Consider the following 21,539-nt stretch of genomic DNA (forward strand, 5'->3'; position numbering starts at 1 on the left):
AAAGAAAGTAGAACGAAAAATCATTAGCTAATTTGATCCAAAAGAGAGGGGAAAGTCGAAAAACTAAAATCAAAAATGAAAAAAAGGAGAATTTGTAATAGACGAAGAGGAAATAAAGAACATTGTTAGAAACTTTCTTACTGAATTATATGTCAACAAACAAAAAATTTAAATGAAATAGATGAATATTTATTAAAATATAGACTACCCTAATTAACAGAACAAGAAATAGAAAATTTAAAGAACCTGATCTCTGAAAAAGAAAGCCAACAAGTCATACATGAACTCCTAAAGAGGGAGAAAAAGCTACATGAGCTTGCAAGTAAATTCTATCAAACATTTAAAGAATGATTAACTCCAATATTATAGAAATTGTTTGCAAAAAGAGATATCATTTCACCAATTTTTTTATGAGACAAACAGCTTAGTGATAGGCAAACTAGGGAGAAATAAGAGAAAGAAAACAATAGACGAGGGAGAAAGAAAATTATAGACAAATAGCTTTGATGAATATTGAGGCAAAAATGCTGAACAAATATTAGCCAAGAGGCTATGGCAAGGTATTAAAAATGTATTCATTATAAATAGATTGTCTATGCCCTATACCTGCACTTCTCACCATGTACTCCTCTCTAATCCTTTGCTACCTCACTTCTGTCCCCTCCAATATAATGAAACTTCTCTATCGAAGGTCATTGTTGACCTCCTGATTGCCAAACCCGAGGGTCACTCTTCAGTCTTTATCGTTCCTTCTCTGTCTGCAGCTTTTGACATGCTTGACTACCCTCTCCCCCTGCTCCCCACTTTGGCCAACACCATACTCTCCTAGTTGAGGTCCATCTCCAGTCACCCTGATCTATATTTTGCCAGATAGCTCTGGAGGAGAAAGTGAGGCTGGTGACTTTGCACAGCCCTGCCTCACTTAAATCCAGTTCACTTTCAAGTCCTGACAGCATGGTCCTCTTCAAGAAGAAAGGTCAGACAGCAACAACAGCAATGCTCCTAGTTATCTTCCTCCCTTCCTAATTGCTCATGTTCCTTCTGTTCTTCATCTTCCCCAGCACTGCCCAGCTAGGTGGCAAAGGACTAGATGAGGGGTCAGGAAGACCTGAATTCAAGTCCTACTTCAGACATTCATTAGCTGTGTGACCCTGGGCAAGTCACTGAATCTCTCTCAACCTCAGTCTCCTCATCTGTTAAATGAGAGTAATGATAGTACCTAGCTCATAGGGTTGCTATGAGGAACAAATGACATACTATACGTATAGTGGTTTGCAACTATACATAAATACTATAATTATAATGAGAAATTTTGGGAGCTAGGCCAAGCAGCACATTCATAAAATCAGCTTTTTAATTCACAATGTGAAAATAATAACAAGAAGTAATTAAGACAAATTCAGTTAAACAGGAGGAAGTATTAGTACAGTGACTCACAGTGAATCTCACTGAGTAGTGTTCCCTTTTAGTGTATTATTCTCTTTTTTTGTTTTTTGCTTTTTGGAGGGGGGAAGGCAGGGCAATTGGGGTTAAGTGACTTGCCCAGGGTCACACAGCTAGTAAGTGTTAACTGTCTGAGGCTGAATTTAAACTCAGGTCCTCTTGACTCCAGGGCCAGTGCTCTATTCACTGTGCCACCTAGCTGCCCCTTTAGTGTATTATTCTTGTTAACTAGGTGCTAAATTCAGTAGTTTCTAAGTTGCTGAAGGAGTGCATGGGTTAAATCTTCACACTCTTTAAATTCTGGACAAAGCCCAGCTGCTTGTCCTGATGATGGTTCCAACAGTCCCTAATGTAAGGGCCTGTAACAGTCCCCCAAAGGGCCTGCCTTTGACCCTCTTCTCTTTTCTGTCTACACTTCTCACCAAGGTTTAACTGCCTTTTCTATACAGATGACTCCTAAATCTAGGCCTCTAGTGCTCATCTCTCTTTTGAGTTTATAGGACATTAGGTATGGAGTTGGAAGGGATGTTAGAAGCCACCTAGTCCAATCCCCTCATTTGTACAGATGAGGAAACTGAATTCTAGACCCATACCTATTCTTCTCCCCCTTCCTCCAATACAACCTTCTTATTGTTGTAAAAATAATATTTTCTATATGAAGACCTCATCATGCCCCTCCTCAATTAAATATTTTCTGGGGCCCCATATGTCCAATGAATGAAATTTAAACTTCTTTGCCTGACATCCACAATCTGATGCCAACTTCCCTTTCTGTCCTGATCTCATATTAATTCTCTCCAGTCCTATTACTTATATTCTAACCAAACTGGACATCCTCCTGAAAACACAGTGTATTCACCTCTCTGTGCCTTTACTTATGTTGTTACCAAAAATAGGAATATCATCTCTTCTCCTAGTGAGGTCCTATCCAACCTGTAAAGCCCAACTCAAAAACCATCTCATCCATAAAGCCTTCTCTAACTGCCTTAGCTGGGAATGATCTTCCATTTTGGTCCTCACATAGCACTCTGTTTCATAACTCTCTAATATACTCATCACATAATATCATATGATATAGCAACTCATGCTTGTACTTTATCCCCCATTAGACCATAAACTCAAGGAAGGAAGTGATAGTATACCTTTTCTACAACATTGCACAGCCCTCTACACACAGTAGATGGTTAATAAGTGCTGGTTATATTATACTGTAATTGCATTTACAAAGCCACTTCCCACAAACCTCAATATTTGGGCTTGGGAGATAGAGAAAAGGATATGTATTGAACTGGAGTACATGGTTCTTAAGAAGCAGATGAAACACATTTAAAGCCATATGTCTTAAAATTGAATCCAGGGTCAAAACCAGAAAACAAATGGACTCTCTATCTTCAGCCCAATTAGTCAGCATTTCTACACTTTTATTTTCCTCTATTGTATAGGAATAGTAATATTTACTAGCTAAGAGTTTATAAAGACTTCCATTGGCTCCCTTAGACTCCAAACTATAAACACAAATTACTATAATGGTTAAAAAGTCAAATACCTGAATTATAGAGGTATACATCATGGAAATAATGGAATTCATAGTTTTCTTCTTTTCCAAGAGTTTTTCTACTTTGCTTTCTTATAACCTCTCATTCTCTCAGACAAGGATTCTTTCTATATCCTGTAGTAACACTAACTTTTAGTATATGTTATCTCAACAATCTCCTGTACCAGGACCAAAGAACAAGAACATAAGAGAGTACCATGCTGTATTGGAAAAAAATACTATATTTAGAGTCAGATGACATGGGTGTGTTTGAATCCCAGCTTCATGACTAAGTGTGACCTTAGGCAGTCAATTCACTTCTCTGTGCCTCAGTGCCCTTATCTGTAAAACTAAACTAGAGAATCTCTATAATATCTACTCCCTCTGAACCCTAAGATCTATGTGAGGAAGACTGGGTTATAGCGTTTGACAACATTTTCTCACTCCCAGGACTTTATAAACCCATTCAGGGCAGTTCCATGAAAACCATCATAACTGGCTACTCAGGCACATTTTGTGCCTTGTTATGGCCTTGTCAGATGATAAATGTTTGACAGAAAGCCTAGACGTGATGAAGAATTTATTATTTCTAAATAATACTTACTTTATAAAATGTAAGCTATCTGAGGGCAGAAACTAATTAATTTTTGACTTGTAAACTAATTACTCTCCTGGGGCTTTCAGTCAACTCCCAATTATTATGGGGTGTTGAATATGTTTATGGATTATCAATGTTTTTTGTTTCTTCTTTTCTTTGCCTGTCTACTTTTGCGTCATTTCACTATGGATTTAATGGCAGCAGCAACAACAAACTGATGGAGAAATGAAATGGAACTGACTTCACACCAACTTGTCCAATATCAGAATATAAAATATGAAGTTACTAGTAAAAGTGAAGTTTGGAGAAATCACCTTCTGCTTTTCCCTAATCAGAATGCATAGCTGCAAATTAGCCAGATAAACTCTGAACTCTCTTCATTCAGGGAGCCCAATTTTTTACATTTTGTATATTTTCATGTGCAATTTTTAGCACATTTTCCCCTATTTTGCTTGTTTATATTTTTGTATAAATATATACAATATTATTTTGGAGTTGTGGTTCACACAAAAACTATTCTGTTTTCTCAAATAAGAGATAAGTAAGAATGTAAAGAGCTAAAGAGGCTAAGGGAAAGAAAAACACACCAATGATACAAGCTGTCTTGAAAAAATACTTCTTTCCTATAGCTATAAATACTTCAGAGAAATTAAAATATTCCTGTGGCCTAAAATTGCTCATGAAAACAGACATTTGTGTTTTCCTCAGTATATTGTGAAAACTCTTTATTTGTTCCATTTCATCAATAATTCCAATGAAAATGTAATTTGGGAAAAATCAAATGACTGTCCTTAAAGATGAAAATTAATGATTTCTATTACTTTTTCTTAAAAAGAGAATTTTCTAAAGTGTCCAACTTTTTAAAAAGCTTATTCTTCTCTAGCCTTGTTGATGTTACATAAAATAGCATGAATTGCATTAAAAACATTTCATGGAAAAGCTTAAGCTGCCCGATCCAAAATATGTAATTAAAAATCACAAGTATTCTGTTTTTCTACAGGCCATTTATTTCTTAGAGTAGTCAACACAGACTGCCTTGAATCACAGATGTCTGTATCCGTTTTTTATCTACTCTACCAATTTCAAACACTTTGAGGGCAGGAATGGAATCTTATTCATGTTTATATACCATATAGTACCTAGCACAGAGTCTGGTATTTATAGTAAATGATAAATAAATATTCATTGAATTTTGTTTATTGTTCATCCTTTGTTCTAGAAGAGGACCAATGACATCAGGAGGGAGATGTCTTAACATGTGCATGAATTGGATTGAAGCGAAGCATGGCTGTGCAAAGTCAGCCTCACTCTCTCCTCCAGAGTCATCTCAGTCCAGTGGTAAGACATAGGTCAGGTATAAGTGTGTGAGTGTATGTGTGCACACTCTTACTTGCCACAATAATATGTGTTATACACATGTGTGTATGTTTTATATGCAGGAATGTGAAATGACTATATGAAGACCATTTCAAATTAATCCAAAGTACAATGTTGTAGAGAACATTTTGAATTACATGCGGTAAATATTTAAATTATTATTGTGACTTTATCAACAAGGTACTTTGGCCTAATTTCAAAATAAACCAGTGGTAACTTTCTTTAAATAGATTCTAATCTTTTTGTAATAGAATCATTCTAATGTATCAATTTCAGCAGAAGTAGAAACATGCTAATATAGACTGTCAGTAGCATGGGAGTTTCATGTCTTCCCAAAAAATCCATCCATAAAGCTCTTAAAAAGTTCTAGAGATTGTGTGCTAACCTAAACACTAAGAAATAACAAAAGGATTAATGTTTCACTTATAACAACTTTCCTTATTCTACAATTCTTCCTTTAACTCATCTAGATAAATGCCAAGCAAAAAGTTCATTTCTGCTTGTGTCTTTTGCTTTGCCCCAGTAACAATTTAGTTGAACTATTTATGCATTTGAAATCAGTTAAATGCTGAAAAATCTCCTTATTATTGACATGACACAATCAGTGACTTTCCTTACCTTCAAGACAGCAATGAATGGCACAAAGTTAGCCCGTTGGAGTCCATTTTTATACAGGTCTGAAAGAAAAAATTGGCATTATCTTTCCTACTTAGCATTAATAACAATAAAAATTTTAAAAATAATTATAAATTATCTTTTAGCGTGGCAAATAAAGCGATCTAGTGATAGGTAAGGGAACAAAAGAAAAGGAAGCAAAATTGATTTCCACTCCTGTGATACACAAAATTCACCTAAATTTAATAAGAATTTAGAAAAAAAAAAAGAACAGTACAAGAAAGCTTACCCAAAGACAGTCAATAAGTTAGATTTAAATCTACACTGAAATTCAATAGGTGAAGTTAGGCCAACAGATACATGATCAGAAGAACTCTAAATCAATAACCCAAAGAAGAGATCACATTTTGGGAAATATTTTACTTATAGTAAGTATTTTGTATATTTTATTTACTAGGAAAAAGGCAGGCATTCTTGTTTTTGCTCAAGTAAATTTTCATTAAAAGCATAATAAGGATTATCTTTTAAGAAAAAAAATCATCAGCTGCAAGAATTAATAATGTAGTCTTTTTTTTATCAGATTTATATGATGTTTGCCATTAATGAATCAGTTTTCCAAAGTAAGGAAATTTCTTCTTTTAAAAGAAGAATTTTATATAGGATTCAGGGAGAAAACTAACTTATTTCTGTCATAAACACATATCTTTACATTACTTCAGAAGACAAAAAATGAGATTACTTTTAAAAGGAACAACAGACAAATCAAAGAGGGGCTATCAAAATTGGTATAGTTTTCTCAGAGAAAGAAGCTTTCCTCTTTAAAAAAGAACAATTGTATATTAGACCAAAGAAGGATGAAAAAGGCCTGGGACTCAAGTAATCAGAAGAGTATTTCCAGGAATCATAACAATAAAAAAGTTTTCCATGAATAGAGAGAAAGCAAATTGCATTATGTGTCCCAATTAAAAAAAAGTATAACATAATGTAATCTTTTGTACCTATTTAGCCCCTCTGTTTAGAGAAAAAAATGGAAACATGAAGGCAGATTGGAGATGCCACATTTACTTATGGAAATAAAATATGGCCATTAAGAAACAAATTTATTCTCTTTAGAAAAACATTCATCATAACATCATTATAGTGAAGAAAGTATTTGCATGAGCTGTCTGGTTAATTAGGGACTAGAGGCTTCAATTTGGCTATGCATTAACATTTTTATTGGGGGAGTGACATAAAAGTAAGGTTATGTCATTTAGGATATGGGGATTTCAGGAACTGAACTAAGCGTTTTCTTTCCTATATTCCTTTTAACCTCTTATGTTGGCAAGAACTTCACAAGTCACAATGACAGTCAAAGTTTCCATTACCTGCTGGGTAGCTATAGAAGTCAGGTACCTGAGGTCAGTGACTAAAACTGATCCTATGTAGGTTGATTGTGGATAGTGGGGACTGCTAGGAGATGACAAAAGATTTTTTAAAACCCACTAAATTTATATCAAAAGACATTTTAACAACCATGTAGAGGGCTACTGACTATTTACACAAATATGCTACCTTTAGGTTTTACTCTTAGAAAGAAAATCCCTATTGACATAAAATGTGATGAGATTTGGCAATAACTACCCAGCACTTTTTAACAGAGCATTGTTGGTCAGAGTTGCAAAAATCTAATCTTAGTTCTGTTCTGGGTTTGAGCATTTCAAGCACTCAGGCAAAGTTAAAGGCAGAACAACAATGCTTCTAGTTCCTAGAAGCTCAATAAACTTTTTCAGTAGCTTTTAGTAAAGGACATTTTTAGGCTCTGCTAAGTTTTTTCTAAATAAACAGAATTCATTTAGTTGGAAAGCCCTTGGTTATTCTAGGACACTTAAGTAAAAAAGACTGTATTCATTAAATTGGAGAGGGCTTTTTGCAATTCAAATATTATGTTAATTATCTTTGCAATATATCTTTCTCCTAAAATTTTATTTGACTACCAAGAAATTTTAATCTTACTTGTTAGACTTTCTTAATTGAACCAAAAGTACTGTGCAGGCATAAAGGTTTTATAACACATTTGTATCAACCTTTTCCAATTATTTACTAAATACTGCTTTAAAAAAAACAACCTGGTGAAGTCCTTGCCTAAGATTTTTTTTTTTTTAGATCTCTAAACAGAACTAAATGAGCACTTGGCCATATCAGACAGAGTGTTGGAATTATAGGACATTCGTTTTGTCGAGAATAATGTAAGGACCTCTAAAGCCTTCACAGTGAATAACCTTAATAATACTTACAGATGAAATATGGGCAAAGAGGATTTTTAAAGTAATTATGAAGATCTACATAAATGCCTTAGAAACTCACATAGGTTTGTACACTTTTTTCATTTGAAACCCAAATGTCAAAACTAAGAAAGTGTTTCATTACTCTTCAGGTTTGTTTGTTTTTTAGGGGGGAAGGGAGGATGGGGAAGAGGTGGAGTGGAATGAAAGAACTTATAGAAAATATCACTAAACAGCATTTACCTAATGTAAAAATACATAAAATACTGATGTCTTCATGGAAGATCTCATTTATCTTTGCGAAGCTGCCTCATGGCAAGTGCTCCTTTCACTACTGACAGTGGGGCAGCTAGGTGATGCCATATCGCACAAAGAACCTTGTCTGAAGTCAGGAAGATTCATCTTCCTGAATTCAAATCTGGCCTCAAACACTTCTCAGCTTTGTGACCTCGGGCAAGTCACTTAACCCTGTTTGCCTCAGTTTCCCTATCTGTAAAATGAGGTGGGGAAGGAAATGGCAAACCATTCCATTGTCTTTGTCGAGAAACCCCAAATGGGATCAGGAAACAACAAAAAGAAAATGGTATCTTTAAACTTCAAAGGTAACCCAAACCACCATGTAAAGTCAAGTTACTTCTTTTGCATAACTGTTTAGATGCTGAGTTAATAATACATTATTTTACTTACTAGTCATGTGACCTTGGGCAAGTCACTTAATCCTAATTGCCCTGCCCTCCCCCTCCAAAAAAAGCAACAACAAAAAAACTACTAAAATATACAATATTTTACTAAATATGCTCATTATGCTGCTAAGATATGAGTGTTCCCATTTGATAATATGTTGCTCTTCCCCCTTCACTGAAGTTACTCCCTTTTTACTTATCTGTGTACATCTTGTCTCCTTATGGCTCCCACCCCTATTAGAATGTAAACTACAGGAGAGTCGAGGCTGTTATGTTTTTGTCTTCATATATCTCAGCATAGAGCCTGGTACATTTAGGCACTGAATACATATTGTTGAGTTGAAATGAATAAGTTTGTGATCAGATAAGATATTCTGGGATTTAAGCAGAACTAACAAACATGAAACATAGTTAGATAGTGAGACACACATATTATAGATTGCTTGTAGAAAGAGAGATTGAATGTAGGCACAATAAACACCTATAATATTGTTATTTCTGAATTTCTGAATTGGCAAAAGTCAAATATCTACACAGAATTCAAAACTGCTCTGTCATTTTGAGCAAATACTGGTATACAAGACATAATTTTAAATAAAGCATAGGGAAGAAAAATGATAAATTAAAGTTCACTTAGAATCAAAGATTAATTTGAAGATCACCTTAAATATAATTAGTTTCCAACAACTAGATTAGATGAAGATAACAACAGCAAAATTTCACTCCTGTCACTTTAAAGTTCAAGGAGAGGAAGGAAGGAAGGAAGGAAGAAAAAGAAAGGGCAGATGTTTGGATGGCAGCAAGTTGGATATAAGGCATATTTTATTCTCCATTGCTTTATGTTCCTTCTCCTTCATTTACTAGAGGGACTAAAATGAGGTAACAAAAGAGGAACTAAATTCTAAGAGTTTTTGAGAATCTGAGGAACAAAAAGGATTTGAGAGCATGTCTACAAGAGTTGTAGGAAGGACATTAGAGATAGGAGACAACTTGGGGAACATTTGGAAGTATGAGAATGCTGCATTGGCAACCAAAGACTTTGAATTTAAATTAAAATAAACTATGGGAACAATAATATAGAAAAAAAGCTTAAAATATTTTCTTATTCATAACAGAAGTAAATTTTGCTTCTCAAAACAAAGTACTGAATTTTTAAAAAAATCAACACTGTTTTTAGCTCTTTGGGTTATGCCACTTTGATCTATATTATGTAATCTAAAGCCTTTTCCCATATAAATTCTTCCTTTGTTTTTGGTAATTAAAAAGTCCCAAGACTTGTATTTTATTGTCAGTGTAACATTCAATATTTCAGACTTCTCTGACCATTCTAATCTAGAGTCAATTTGCTACCACAACTTCCTTAAGAGTAACTAACATTAAAATGTTCAGATTTTCCACCAGTCCTTTGGAGGATCAACACAAATCTATTTCAGAAAATGAAAACCAGGACTCATAAATACAGAGTGATCTTCCTGTTTCTGTCATTGACTTACACTATGATCCTGAAAAAGTTACAACTCTCCTTTAATTCTATCTGAATACTAACATTAGAGTATACCAAATTAGATAACGTATGTAAAACGCTGTGCAAACCTTAAAGTGCTACATAAACGCTAGCTAATGTCATCATTTACTTACTTTATAGATTGTTCCCTAACATCCTATTTTACAGATGAGGAAACAGGTCTGAAGTGATTGCGACTTGTCCAGAGTAATGTAATTATTAAGTAGCAGAGTCAGGACTAGAAACCAAGTCATCTGGCTCCTAGCCCAGTAGGGTTTTTTCCCCTTTAACTATGCAACCATATTTCCTTTTTTTTCCCCCAGACTTTTTGGAGTGGGGAAGGCAGGGCAATTTAGGTTAAATGACTTGCCCAAGGTCACAGAACTAGTAAGGGTTAAGGATCTGAGGCTGCCCGTGATCTATTCACTGCGCCACCTAGTTGCTCCCCATACTTACTTCTTAATAGTTTTAAAGGTTTCTAAATTAGTCAGTCAATAAACATTTATTAGGTGCTTAATATGTGTCAGGCATTGTGCCTAGGACCCAAAGAAGGACAAAAAACCATCCCTGTTCACAAACAGTTCACAGTCAAAAATACTCAGGATTTTGAGTACTTTGTGTAATAATAATAATAACAACAGCTAACATTTATGTAGTTCCTACTATGTGCCAGGCATTGTGCTAAATGATTTAATATATTATCTTATTTGATCCTCACAACAATCTTGGGAGGTAGGTGTTATGATTAAGCCCATTTTACAGATGAGGAAACCAAGGCAGAGGTTAAGTGACTTCCCCAGGGCTGAACTGCTAATAGGTGTCTGAGGCCCTATTTTATCTCAGATTTTCCTGATTCTAGGCCTGACACTCTAACCACTGTGCCAGTAAGGAATAGCAAGGAGGCCCGTGTCAGAGTGTGGGGGTAGGGAGAGTGTAAGGTATAAGAAGAATGGAAAGGTAGGAGGGGGTCAGGTAATGAAGGGCTTTGAATGTCAAATACAAGAGTTTTTATTTGATCCTGGATATGATAGGGAGTCACTGGAGTTTCTTGAAAATGAAATGGTCAGACCAGTACTTTAGGAAGATCACTTTGATAGCTGAGTGAAGGATGGAGTGGAGTGGGGAGAGATTGGGTAGAGAGACCAATCTGAAGTCTAATCTGCAATAGTCTAGGCACGAAGTGATGATGGCCTGCCATGGGGTAGTGGCAATATCAGAGGGGAGAAGGGGGTATACATGAGAGATGTTATGAAGGTAAAATCAACAGGCTTTAGCAACGGACTAGATATGGGGGGTAAGCCTGGATGACTGGGAAGATGGTGGTACCATAAAAGAAATACAGAAATTAGGAATGGGGAGAGTTCGGGGAGAAAACATAATGAGTTCAGGCTTGGACATGTTAAGTTTAAGATGTCTATGGGACACTCAGAAAGCTGTCGGAGATATGAGAATTGAGGTCAGCAGAGAGGTTAGGGCTAAATAAGGAGATTTAAGAATTATCTGCATAATGCAAGGATCTGGGACAACTCCAAAAGACTCATGATGGAAAATGCTCTCCATATCCAGAAAAAGAACTATGGAGTCTGAATGCAGGTCAAAGCATACTATAAGTTCTCTTTCTTTTTTGTTTTGTTTTGTTTCTTCTTTATTGTGGTTCCTCCTATTGGTTCTAATTCCTCTTTACAACATGACTAAGGTGAAAAATGTGTTTAATATGAATGTATATGTAGAGTCCATATCAGATTGCATGCTGTCTTGGGCAGAGAGGAGGGGAACAAGGGGGAGAAAATTTAGAACTCAAAATCTTATGGAAGTGAATGTTGAAAAATAAAAATAAATTTTAAAAAGTATAATTTTTTTAAAAAATGAATCATCTGCATAGAGATGATAATTGAATCCAAGGGAGCTAATGAGACCACCATGTAAAATAGTATAGAGAGAAAATAGAAGAAGGGCCAGTTCAGAGATAGCCCTGTAGGAAATCCATGGGTTGTTGGGCATGATCTGAATGAAGATCCAGCAAAGGAGACTGAGAAGGAATGTTCAGGCAGGTAGGAAGAGAACCTGGAAAGAGCAGTGTCATGAATACCTAGGGAGAAGAGAGCACCATGGAGAAGAAACTGATTGACAATGTCAAAGGCTGCAGAGAGATCAAGAAGGATGAGGACTGAGAAAAAGTCATTAGATTTGTCAATTTAGAGATAGTAACTTTGGAGAAGGCAGTTTCAGTTGAATGATGAGGTTTTAAGTCAGGCTGTAGAGAAGAAAAAAAGTGAAAAGAAAAGAATGAGAGGAAAGGAAGTTAAGGCATAGCATGTAGATTGTCTTCTCAAGCAGTTTAACCACAAAATGAAGAAGAGTTTTGGACAATAAGGTAGCATGGATTGATGGATCAAGTGAGAGTTTTTTGAGGATGGGGAGACAGGCATATTTGTAGGCAGTAGGGAGGCAGCAAGTAGAGAGGGAGAGTTTGAAGATAAATGAGAAAGTGGAGATGATAGAGTAGGCAATCTGCTAGGGGTAATGGGATAGAATGGTATTGCTTTGTGCATGTAGAGGAGTTTGACTGGGGAGGGAAAAGGGTTCCACGGGAGATAGAAGTGTAGGAGGGGATAGTGGCAGAAGACATCTAGGTGATGTGAGATGAAGAGGGAAGGGGAAGGGTGAACCTAGAGCTCACAGACCCAATTTTTTTCAGTAAAATATAAGGCAAGGTTCTTAGTTCAGAGGGTAGAAGAGAGGCCTTGGGAGGCCTGAGGAGGAATGAAAAGGTTTGGAAAATGTTTGATGAATGGGATAGTAAGTTAATTATGGAAGTATAAAAAGACTGCCTTGCCATAGTGAGGGCCCAGTTGAGGTTATGTAATGAAATTTTAGTAGCTTTAGCAAGCACAGTTTTGTGATTTTCTCTATACTCCTCAACAGCATAAGAGTAAAACCAGTGGGTGGTAGGAGTGATCTAAAGTTGAGGCTTGGCAAGAAGAGATCAGTAATACAATAAGGGAACAAGGGACTCAAGAGAAGAAGAAAGTGTTGAATTGAATTTGTTCATTAAGGAGTCATGATAGGGAAGGGAAGAGCAGGTGTAATGGTCTGTGAAAGAACTGAGGGTTCAAGGAAATGGGAGGTCACAGTGTGAACAAAGAACAGGGTTTGGGGTTGGAAGGCAGAGGGAGAAGTAAAATGTTAAGCAACATTGTGAGATGACCAGCTTTGTTAGACTTAGCTCTTCTAAGGAATTAATTTTAGATAATTCCAAAAGACTCATGATGGAAAATGCTATCCACATCCAGAGAAGGAACTATGGAGTCTGAATGCATATTGAAGCATACTATTTTCTCTTTTTTTGGGTTGTTTTTTTGTTTTCTTTCTCATGGTTGTCCCCTTTTGTTCTGATTCTTCTTTCACAATGTGACTAATGTGGAAATAAGTTTAATATGATCCTATATGTATAACTTATATCAGACTCCATGCCATCTTGGGGAAGGAGGAATGAAGGGAGGGGCAAAAATTTAGAACCCAAAATTTTATAAAAACAAATGCTGAAAACCATAAATAAATGGATAGATAGATAAATAAATGAATGAATGAATAAGGGGGGAAGAAAAAAAGAATCTATGTAACACATTAGGACACTAGAGGACTACCCTCCATTGGTTCCTTCTTCCATCTTGCACATCAGGTCTTTTGCATCATTTAAAGTTTTCTTGATATCCCAAAAATCTATGCCAAAATAATTAGACAATAAAACTATTCGATTTTAGTCTAAGAAGTCATAATTCCCCAGCAAATTGAGTCTGCTTATTGGGAAGGATGTCAATAGAGTTTTAAGATGGTTTTCTTCTCCTTCCTTCTCCCTCTACCCCTGAACCTTTTCTTTTACTCTTCTTCCATGCAGATACTTAACATGAAAGTGGTAGAAAGGGATGGCAAGAGAATCAATGTGGTCATGTAGACAGGCAAGATATCTCAATAAGTAGGTCTTGTGACTATATCCTAGAAAAGACAATGACAAAGTTTATCCAAGACGTAGTTTTTGGGTGGCTGTCAAAGCATATAACTTATCAACTTTTGTTAAAACATCAACCACACTAGAGAATGGTATATTCAATCTTTGGAGAAAAAAAATCTTAAGAAGTAATTAGAAACATAAACTTAAATCCTGGACCACAATACAAATACCTCAGAAAATCAGGCGGTGCCTTAGAATTATTTCATAGGACCTAGAGCTATCAGAGACCTTGAAGACAATTTAGGCTAATCCTTTCATTTTATGAATGGGACACCTAAGTGAGAGGGCCTAAGTGAATTGGCCAAGGCATTAGGTTATCAGCAGCAGAATCAGGATTTGAAACTAGGGCAACTGACTCAAAATCCAGTGTTGTTTCTGATATATTATATGTGTTTTTATAACTAAGGGCATAATATTGCAATTGATCAGGACAGAGTATTCTAAGCCTCTAGGATATCTGCTAGTTTCTAGTTCCTATTCTCCCACTAATTGGCTATGTGACCTTGGGAAAATCAATTCATCTCATAATGCACTATTTATGCATCTATAAAAAGGATAAAATATCTCTTACTTCATTCCAAGGATGTTTGATAGCTTACCTAATTAATAGTTTGGCACTTTCTTGGCTTTAAAGAATTGTAACATTTTCTTTTACCTCTGGGTTTAATTATAAAGTAAGGAATTATCTTTGACATTAAGTATTTGGTCATATGAAACACTGAACAAAAATGTAAACCTAGTTACTGCATCTATATCTTGTTTTATAATCTGGAGGGGGATTTAGTAAAGTTAAGACTTAAGGCAGAAATTCAGTCTATAAACAAATGCAAGAGTAGCTTTGTTATTTTTTTGTTGTTAAAACTACTCCTGAGTCTCAAAGACTTTTATCTGTGTGGAAGAGTGAGTACCCTAAGCTTTGGGAATTTTGCAAATAAGGTTTTGCAAAGTCTAACCAACGGCAAGAGAAAAGGACCAATAAGGGTGAGTCAGACTTCTTATGCCTTTCCTTTTCTCGCTCCTTTGCTCCCTACACAATTATACTGTTCAAAAATGCCAGAGTGTAGCTCTAGCAGGGGTGGGGAACCTGCAGCCTAGAGGCCACATGTGGCCTTCTAGGTCCTCAGGTGTGGTCTTTTGACTGAATCCAAGTTCTACAGAACAAATCCTTGTATTAAGGGGATTTGTTCTGTGAAGTTTGGATTCAGTGAAAGGGAAGCACTTGAGGACCTAAAGGGCCACATTTGGTCTTGAGGCTTCAAGTTTCCCATGCTGTGGAACAAAGGTACCAAACAATACCTTGCTTCCCCACAAATCACTGTAAAGGAACCCTGAGGGAAAATGGTAAATCATCACAAACACATTTCAGAGATGGTATGCGTCCTTTAGAAAGAGGAAAACTATGAATGAAGCTTTTTCTGGTACCACCACCCCCAAAAGCTGATCCAACACTTCAAGCGACCCCTCAAGTAGTTAGTAAAAGCCCAACTCAAGACACAAACTTGAAGATTGCTAGTGTCCCTCATCTCCAGTCCCAAGGCATCAAATCATCTATTTAAAATATCCTTCAATAAATCTCACTAAGATACAAAAGTCTTGTGTGTGGTCAAGTCCCAGGCAAAATCCCACATTTCCCAAATTCTCTTAATGGAGGTGCCTTCCTTCTTTTGATTATCTTCAGTTTATGTACATAGTTGTTTTCATGTTGTCTTCCCTATTAGACTGTAAGCTCCTTGAGAGGAGGGTCAGTCTTTTACCTTTTTTTTGTAACCCTAGTACTTAGCATAGTGCCTGGCATGCTATGGGCACTGAATAAATGTGTACTGACTGACTGGTCACTGATTTTTGTTACCACAAAAATCATCCATTTAGAGAAACTTTTATTGCTAAATGACAGGAAGTAAAAAGTGTAGGAGAGGCTGATCATCTCTCCATTGATCCCTACAGACCCTAAACAGCACTAATTCATAGTAGCAGGCTGTAGGTATTATGGATAAGAAGCAATGGGAATGGGGCAGCAGAAACTTTCCTTCTTGGTTAGTCAATAAAACTGAGAGTAGAATCACTAAAAGATCATTGAAATTCTCTTTATCAAAACTTCAAATTTAATCATATGTATATGTCAAAGCTAAAGACCTAGCAGTAAATATCAATTGGGAAAGTATATTTGGATCCTGTTTACAATTCTGTCAGTTAATCAAGATCTTTGAAGTTTAAAGAAAGGTGCATCACCAATATGTTGGCTGCTAAGTGCCCGATTCTTTGGCCCTCTCTGCAGCCTTTGACAAAGTTGATCACTCTCTCCTACCTGAGAGTCTCTTCTTTATAGGTTTTTGGGACACCACTCTTTCCTGGTTCTTCTCCTACCTATTCAACTGCTCCTTCTCAGTCTTCTTTGCTGGATCCTCATCCATATCGCACTCTCTCACAATAGGTGTCCCACAGGGTTCTTTCCTGGGCCCTCTTCGCTTCTTTTCTATACTACTTCACTTGGGGATCGTATCACCTTCCATGGATTTAATTACCTATGCTGACAATTCTCAAATCTACCAGTCTCGCATCTCCAAATACCTTTCAGACACCTCAAACTGGAGAGTCAGTAGATAGCTTAAACTCAACATGTCCAAAAATGAACTCATTATCTTTCTCCACAAACTTTCCCCCTTTCCTACCTTGCCTAATAACTAGAGAAGGTACCACTATCCTCCAAATTTCTCAGGCCTGCAACCTAGATATTATCCTTGACTCCTCAATCTCTCTCACCGCTCCCTCCTCAACCCCCATATCCAAGCTGTTGCCAAGACCTGTCAATTTTATCTCTGTAACAACTCTTAAATATGCCCCCTTCTCTGTTCTGACACTTTCACCATTCTAGTGCAAGCCCTCATCACCTCACACCTGCCCTATTGCAATAACATGCTGATGGGTCAGCCTGCCGCAAGTCTCTCCCCATTCTAATCTACCATAATTCATCATCTATCATAATTCAGTCACTAAAGTGATTTTCCTAAATCACACATCTCACCAAATCACCCCTCCTTACTCAAACTCCAATGGTTCCCTATCGGCTTCAAGATAAAAAACAAAATGCAGTTTGGCATTCAAAGCCCTTCATAACCTATCTCCCTCCTACCTTTTCCAGTCTTCTTACACCTTACTCCATATCATGTATTCTTCAATCCAGTGACATTGGCTTTCTGGCTCTTCCACGAACAAGACACTCCAGCCTTTCCCAACCCTCTTAATTCTAGTTACTTCCATCTCTTAATTATATTCTATTTATTCTGTATCTAGCTAGCATTTTATTTATTCATTCATTTATTTATTTGCTTGTTGTCTCTTCTATTAGATTGTGAGCTCCTTAAGGGCAGCAACTGTCTTTTGCCCCTTTTTGTATTACCAGTGCTTAGGACAGTGTCTGCCACTTTGTGGGCTCTTGATAAATGTTTATTGACTGACTGGTGGTCCCCAGAAAAAAAAATTATAAAATAGCTCTCAGTTCTTCGTAGTTTCCTTATGCTACCAATGTCACAATGGCAGAAAATGAAAGTGGGAGGCGGGGGGTAAGGAGAGGAAAGATCTATAATCATTAATTCATTTGAAAGTTTTAGGCATGTTTTGTTTTTACATTTGTAGTAGCGACTACACTGGCATACCCAGATGGCTGCTGGCACAAGTTCTTAGATATGCTTTACTAGGAAAGGTAACTATTAAGGGGTCAACAATCTTTTAAAATTACATTCACTAGTTTAGGGTGCTGACTTTCCCCCTATACTTGAGAGAAAATACAAGCAGAGAAATAAAGACCAACAGACAGGGTTGTGTCTGAGAAATCAGCACAGATCAACAGATCCAACTGTCTGATCAAGGCAATACATACATAGTTACCAGAGAGAGAAGCACCAACATCTGGGTTTTTCAAGGAGGGGAAGGGAGCCTCCTTAATGGCTACCAGAGTCTCATATGGTGAAATCACAAGAACAGTCTTCCAATGACTGAGCCCCAAAGCAAAATGCTAACCTCAGAGTAAAGACACACACACACACACACACACACACACACACACACACACACACACACCCCTTTTTAGAACCAGAGGGCATCATGACCCTCATGACTCAGTGCCTAATTAGAAATTAGTAAAAGGTGTGAAAGCCTTCCTACAATAAGCAAGCCTCCCCTAAGCAAGCTTCCCTTAATGGGCTCCACAGGAGGCCTATTAATGGACAGGGAAGATCTTATATCCCATTAATATTACAACATTTCCATCAGTCACTCCCATTTGTACTCCCCACTCCACCCCTACCACTCTCTGGTAATAATAAAAAACAGTTAAGCAAAATTCAATGACAGAGTAACCCTGCCTGAGAGCATATACAACATTGTATACCTATAGTCCCCAACCTGGTCAATGAAAAGAGGGAGATATTTCCCATCAGGGGTTGCTTGATTGATTCCACAGAACAACATGTGCTCCCTCCCCCAGAATAAGTTGATCTTTGAAATCTCATCACCAGGCAAAAGGACTCAGTTTTCTGATTCTCAACCCTTTCTCTCAGCTGCCTTGCCCCTTTGATTGGAGGGCTGGAAGGAAGAGCAATAATTTCTCCCAAAGCCTTCCTTTACAGAGGCCCCCATTTTCCATCAGTGGCTCTGCTTGGTTTCAACTCTATGGGACATCATACCTCTGTCAGTTAACCCCTATCCTGGCAGCCCTCACCCCTTTTTGTGTATTGCCTTCCTCCATTAATTTGTAAGATCAAGAGGAAAAGTTTTTCACCTTTTTTGAATCCCCCTAGTGCTAATCACAGTGTCTGACACATAGCAGGCACTTAAAAAGTATTTATTGAATTTCAATCGAATTGAAGACATTGCCTTATCCTATGGTGGTAAGGGTGGTCATTACAATAAAAATATTAATAGTGACACTCTAAAGTGAGATATTTGTTCAATGGCCAATGAGCTCATATGCTATTGGAGGAACTAAATCATATTAATGTGGATGTTCTGGCCATAAATCAAACAACAAGGATGTTGTATCTAAATTTTAGGAAGGTTCAGAAATTGTCTTTGGAGAAACAAAGGATTTGGCAGAGTTTGTTTCATTTCCCCAATGCAATAAGAAATATTTCATGGGGCACTTGGCCACCTTGCTTTATGCTGTTCATAAAAGTTTGAGTAAGAAGACCAAGAAGATCACTGCAGTTTATGTGCCAAAATATACCTCCACAAAACCATAGATTTAAAACTGGAAGGAGCTTAGAATTCACCTGGTCCAACTCCATCACTTCACAAAAGCAGAAAATTAAGGTTCAGGCATTTTAAGTGACTTGTCCAAGGTCATACAGGTAATAAAGAGCAAATTCATTATTTTAGCCAAGTCCTCTAACTGTAATTCTAGCACTTTCTACCATACCATTATAGAGACTCATTGGCTTCAAAGTGAATGTGGGCTCAAGAAGGGATAGTAAAAATTATGTTGGAAAATATGGTTCAGAATTAACATATCAAAGACCAAAAGCCCGTGGACTACTTGGAGCCCTTGTGTCTGTAGATCATAAATATGTTGTTCAAAGACAGAGTCCAAAGGATCTGGATACAGAAAGCAGTAATCACAAAAAAGATAAAATTGGCTACATTTTAACAGACAGCAAAAGGCTGGTAAGTTATAATGGAGTCATTTCAGACTCAGTTGGCATATATAGTCATACAATCAACTAATTGGAATAAAAGTCACCACAAAGCCTAAACCAAGAGAAAGAATAAAGATGAGAGGTGGCTGAAATAATCTGGAGTTCAGGAAAAAGGGAAGTGAGAAGCAAAGGTGGGCAGGATACTGACAAAGTAGTTAGTACCTGGTGCTCTTGTGCTTTTGTAATGGACTGGTGAGCCTGGTCCTCGTTGTGTGATGGTTGGTAAAAGGCTTCCACATGAGTGGAAAAGATGATGAGATTGTAATGATAGCTTCCCAGTCCCTTCTAGCTGAAACAGGCCTCAGAGGCCATCTACTCCCATCTACAAATGAAAAGAAGAATCCTCACTACAATACCCTAACAACTAAGGATTTAAATTTTTTTTTAAATAAATGGGGAACTGACTACCCTCCAAGGCTGACCAATTCACTCTAATTGTTAGCAAGCTTTTCCTTACACAAAGCCCAAACTTGTCATCTCTACAACTTCAAGCCATAGTTCCTAGTTTTGTCCACTGGAGAGGAACAGAACCAATCTAATCTCTTTCATATAATAGCCCTTTCCATCCTTAAAGTTAGCTGTCACGTAGCCCATAAGTCTTTTTCAGGATAAACATTCTCAGTTCCTTCAAAAGATATTTGGATGGGGGTGGCTAGGTGGCTCAGTGAATAGAGTACCGGCCCTACAGTCAGGAGGACCTGAGTTCAAATCTGGTCTCAGACACTTAACACAAAACTAGCCATGTGACCTTGGGCAAGTCACTTAACCCCAATTGCCCTACCTTCCCCTCTCCAAAATGAGCAAAAAAAAAAAAAAAGATATTTGGATGGCATTTATCTGAATGCTCTAAAAAGTGCCAGCTACAACTAAACATAATAATACTTCAGCTGGGGGTTCTGACCAGAGAAGTGAACAGTGGGACTGTCATTGCCCTGGCCTAAACACTGTCTCTCTTAAGGCAGGCTAAGCATATGTTAGCTTTTATGGCTGCCACATCACAAGGCTGACTTGTACTGAACTTGTGGTCCACTAAAACCCCTAGATCTTTTTTCAGATGAATCGCTGTTTAGTCACACCTCTTCCATCTTGTACTTTGCCAAAGTGACTTTTTGAGTGCAAGTGTAAGACTTCCTTGGGAGAAATCGCTATTGCCTCTCACCTGGAGTAGGCACTTAATTACTGACATACTTATTCATTATTGACAGGCTTATTAGTAGACTGATTAATTTATCCCTATTAAATTTTATCCCTTTTCCTTAACTTTTCTGACATTCCCTGAATTTTGACAATTCAGAAAGATATGTTGGCAAAAAAAGGGGTGGTTTAAATTGCTTGGCACAGCTAATAGGACTATTCTATATTTATCTCCTTCTGCAAATGAAGAAATTTGTTCTTTTATAAAGAACAAATAAGTTCTAAGTAAAGCACACAACATAGGTTAAGTTATTGTGTATTTGGACAGAAATTATTAAATAATATCATAAAAAAAATTAGAAATGAACAAAGCATCACCTTTTCAAGCTCTATTACTTAGATCTGTTTCAACTGAATAGGAATATGATAATATAATTTAATGCAAAAGTTGAATCTGCCTAAATAGCCAATAAACGACAAAGAAAGTTCAGTGTAATCCAGGTCAATTTACCAATAAGCGTTTATTAAGTACCCACTACGTGAGAGGCACTGGGGATATAAAGACAAAAAAAGGAACCGTTTCTGCTCTCAAGGAGCTTACTATCCATAGGAGGAGCCAACACAAACATACATACATACACACACATATATATATATATATATATATATATATATATATATATAT

The 21,539-nt window shown here is 36.9% G+C and overlaps 1 protein-coding gene across 1 annotated transcript in view; it reads right to left on the reverse strand.

Annotated features, from left to right (window-relative positions):
* Positions 1 to 21,539, reverse strand: part of AFG1L (AFG1 like ATPase) — a 190,347-nt gene that overhangs the window by 77,541 nt on the left and 91,267 nt on the right. Inside the window, exon 7 of the mRNA XM_069077098.1 lies at positions 5,571 to 5,629. Within this exon, the coding sequence (XP_068933199.1) occupies positions 5,571 to 5,629 (59 nt within the window). The remainder of the gene's footprint in view (positions 1 to 5,570; positions 5,630 to 21,539) is intronic.

Source organism: Petaurus breviceps, unplaced genomic scaffold, assembly GCF_028583685.1.
Source record: "Petaurus breviceps papuanus isolate PSGF00001 unplaced genomic scaffold, PetGlider_PUasm1.0 90977, whole genome shotgun sequence".
Classification (NCBI taxonomy): Eukaryota; Metazoa; Chordata; class Mammalia; order Diprotodontia; family Petauridae; genus Petaurus; species Petaurus breviceps.